The sequence below is a fragment of the Pundamilia nyererei genome, unplaced genomic scaffold (assembly GCF_000239375.1).
Source record: "Pundamilia nyererei isolate P.nyererei 1_Seehausen unplaced genomic scaffold, PunNye1.0 scaffold00045, whole genome shotgun sequence".
In the NCBI taxonomy this organism is placed as follows: Eukaryota; Metazoa; Chordata; class Actinopteri; order Cichliformes; family Cichlidae; genus Pundamilia; species Pundamilia nyererei.
In genome coordinates this window covers 2,069,955-2,073,644 of record NW_005187446.1, presented here as the reverse complement: position 1 = coordinate 2,073,644, position 3,690 = coordinate 2,069,955, and the positions used below count along the sequence as shown (strand labels likewise).

The 3,690-nt window shown below is 45.0% G+C and overlaps 1 protein-coding gene across 2 annotated transcripts in view; it reads right to left on the bottom strand.

Moving 5' to 3' along the window:
- Window positions 1-1,578: 1,578 nt before the first annotated feature.
- Window positions 1,579-3,690, bottom strand: part of pitpnc1b (phosphatidylinositol transfer protein cytoplasmic 1b) — a 20,114-nt gene continuing 18,002 nt past the window's right edge. For both annotated transcript variants that reach the window (XM_005731990.1, XM_005731991.1), the window contains exon 10: window positions 1,579-2,961. In XM_005731990.1, the coding sequence (XP_005732047.1) occupies window positions 2,810-2,961 (152 nt within the window). In that variant the 3' untranslated portion in view covers window positions 1,579-2,809. The remainder of the gene's footprint in view (window positions 2,962-3,690) is intronic.

The window sequence follows — 3,690 nt, the reverse complement described above, 5'->3', positions numbered from 1 at the left end:
CGGTAAAGCTTAATGTTTATTCTCGTTTAATGTCTGAGTAAGTTACTGCACGGTCGGGAAATGGGAAACAAATGAGGTCGTTTATCGATAACTTCAAATCACGGTGATATGCACTCATCTAACCGTAACTGTCGTCCGCCTACCCGAACGTTACCCCAACCTTAAAACATGACATCACAGGGGCTTGCTTTTTGCCCTTCGTGTTGAGTACGCACATTATGTCCCCACAACATGAGTAAAATGTCACGGGGGCTCGTGCACACACCACGACGTCAGACAAATGAGGCAGTTGCATTACTGTCTGTGTAGCGTATGGAGGGCGTGTATCGATCTGGAGCAGAAGCTCGTTCATCAGTGTGGTTAAGCAAAATACCATTAAGGCTCAGGAGAAATTGTGTACACACATGGCCTGCAACCCCACACAAGCTTTTTATGCTTTTCTTTGTCAGAAACAAACCGCTGCTCAAACTGCTTTCCCATTTCCCGTTCTTTTAGCCCTGTTTCAAGGCTCCACAAAACCGAATCTGCGGGACGGCGGTGGTGCGGCTCTGGAGAACGTCGCGTATTTCTTCGACCGTGCTGCTTGTGGGGTCTGACAGGTGAACTGGGAACGGCTGGGTGATTCAGCACTACAGGGTCAGGATCTATGATAATGCACCACAGGGAACATTTCCATAAAATGAGCCCAGTACATCTTCTTTAGAGGCCCTCTTGAGGAATGAAGATGAGGACACACAGATAAAGAGAGGTGAAAGAAATAAGATCAAGGGAGATTTCGAGAATGGGGAAGCAAGCATAAAGGAGTAGGATGGAGGAGAGCTCTGACGATGGTAATAATGAGAGAGAAAATTTAATGGGAAACACAAAGAAGTGAGAGAGACAGAGGTGATGTTAGTGCAGTGCACCCAGAAGTTTGTGCTCCCTCTGCAGTGCTTGTGAACCCTCCTAGCTGTGGTGAGCACTTGCGCTTTCATATCAGCCCCCTGCTGCAACTGTAAAAAGAGACAATAGGGAGCAAGATTTTTTTTTTTTTTTTGTGCGTATGTACTTACGTGTTTGTGTGTATATGTGACAGCACGTCTGCAGCACTTTGTTGGGAATCTAATAACAAATTGTCATGCTGGCTCTTGATTTGTATGGGTAAAAAGAAGCCATAATGAGCCCCATAATGCGAGCTATTTGGCGTGCCATTCAAAGCAAGCTGCCATGTCTGTCAATCAGGGGAACTTTCAAGTCTCTCCATGACAAGCCTGGCTTTTGTCCTGAAGTCTTGAATAATAAAGTGACAATGAAATGACAAGACGTGCGCACACACCCACCTCATCTGTGAAACAATCAGGATTCTGTGGCGTCTTGCAGCGGGGAAAACGTCTGGACTGAGCGCGTGATTATTTTCACGTCCGCTGCTGCTCGAGCTGGTTCCACATGGCACACGCGTGTGAAATTGGTGAGTAGATTACGTGCGCGGTCTGTGATATACCAGCGGCTGATCAATACTGATCAAACATGGCTGATAATGTGCGGATTGAGTCCATTATTTTTGTTTAAACATGACACAGCTGAGTCATCACATTAGAGAGAATTTGTATTTATTAATCAGAGCTGTTATAAAAGACTATACAGTGTAACATCTATATGATTTTCCATCTGATTCTATTTAAACATCCAGTAATTTTACCAAAAAAAAGGCAACAGCAGTACGTAACACTTTATCATACAACTTACATCTATTCAGTTTTCATAATTACACCCAGTGACAAGAACCCATTCTCCCTTTAAATGCACATGAGCTAATAATGTTATAAATTCTCACCCCGTTGATACATAATTGAAGTTTAGCTCGCGTTTGGCCCAACACTCAGCTAAGCGATCAAGGAACCAATACAATGCCTCACTACCTTCTGTCAATACATTTGGTCTGACCTATTGGCTGAGGTGGGGAGGGGGAGCTGATCCATTGCATTGACAGCCCACCCTCCTTCTCTCATGCTCTCTCATTAGATCCACTCTATTAAACTCCTTATGCATCTGTCTGTACGCTCCTGGTTGGGGGCTCGGAAACAATCGGAGAGCCCTGCTGGGGGTCCTGCACTCCACTCTAACCGAGGAACTGAGAGAAAGTGCTGAAATGCACCGTGTTTACAATCTGTCGAGGACACTTGAAGGTTATTTGTGCAAAATGTCTGAGTAGACACAAGGCGCTTGTGTGTTCTTGTGCATCTGAGCGGCATTCTGTAATATACTTCATATCAACAAAGTAAAAAGTAATGAATAATTCTTAGGTGGTGCTGGAGGATTAGTTTAGTATTTTGGGAACTGCTCTGTGCTCCTTTTTGGCAGAGAGTTAGATGAAGAGATCGATACTAGAAACTGTAGCCAGCAGCCAGTTAGTTTAGCTTAACACAAAGACAGAAAACAGAAAGAACATCAAGCTCGGCTCTCTCCAAAAGTAACAAAATCTCCCTACCAACATTTCTACAGCTCACAATTTTTTTTCTTAAAGTCATACAAAAACAACAGTGAAGTACTTTTTCCCTGAGCTAGAACCGGTAACTTAAGGCAAAAAAGAAGAAGAAGGTATTGATATCATACTCTGCTCCAGAAAGCAACAAAGCATTTTCCCAAAAAACTGTGTCTGTTGGATCATGTTGCTGTTTGCATATGGGTGTGTTCATATTTGAGAGATGACATCACATGACTCTGGTGAATGTTGACACTGTATTTGAGTTGTGTTTGCACTGTGCAAGGTGTGTGTGTGTGTGTGTGTGTGTGTGTGTGTGAGAGCGAGAGAGAGAAAGAGAGAGAGGCGTCATTCGGGGGTTGAGTTCAGGCGAATGGGACTGTGTGTCACGTGGGAGGGGTCAGGTACGGCTGCAGTGGTCACTCCCATCTTCTTAAGGCTGCGCTCATCTGTCACAGAGATGGAGCGAGAAAACGCAGGACGAGGGACGAGCCCTGAATCTGAGACACACAGATACATCCACTTTTACATGTGGCAAGAAAGAAGTTAAAGAGAGGAAAAAAATCAGAAGGAAAAAGGGAAATCTGTGAGCGTATTTAGGATCTTAAATTTCTGCTACTTGATTCTCCCCTGCTGTCATTCAGCTCACAGACTTGCCTTTTCATTCAATTGACTTGAGTAAATGACATCAGTTTACTTTTATTACACCAGATGAATGAAATGAAAACAATTCCTCAGTCTGTGCAGATCTGCATGCAGTGGCAGCTTTCAGCCTGTAGGGGGGCCACGGCAGTGGAGCAGGCTGCAGCAGGTTGAGCAATGACTGCAGATTTGTTGCAGCTTGATGTGTCTCATCATAACGCACAGAGGGAGAGAAGGAGAGAGAGCGCAGGCAGCAAGATGCTACAGGCCATATTGGGAATTTTACCTTTGATATCTCCCACAGCCAACCGAGGTTCACCAGACTAACCAGCAGGTGGCAGGTTGACACCCCCCCACACACACACACACATACACAATACACACACATTTGCGCGCGCACACACACGTACCCACACCATATGCCCAGACACATACCCCCACCAGGTCTGACATTTGCAGCTAAGTGCTGCAATGGTCGGTTATTTATGTTGAGAGGGCTCGTGATGGTGAGAGTTCAGCAGGTGGCTGCATTACACTGTTTATCAGACAGACGCAGTGGCATTATCACTTCATGAGCCTTCTTACCC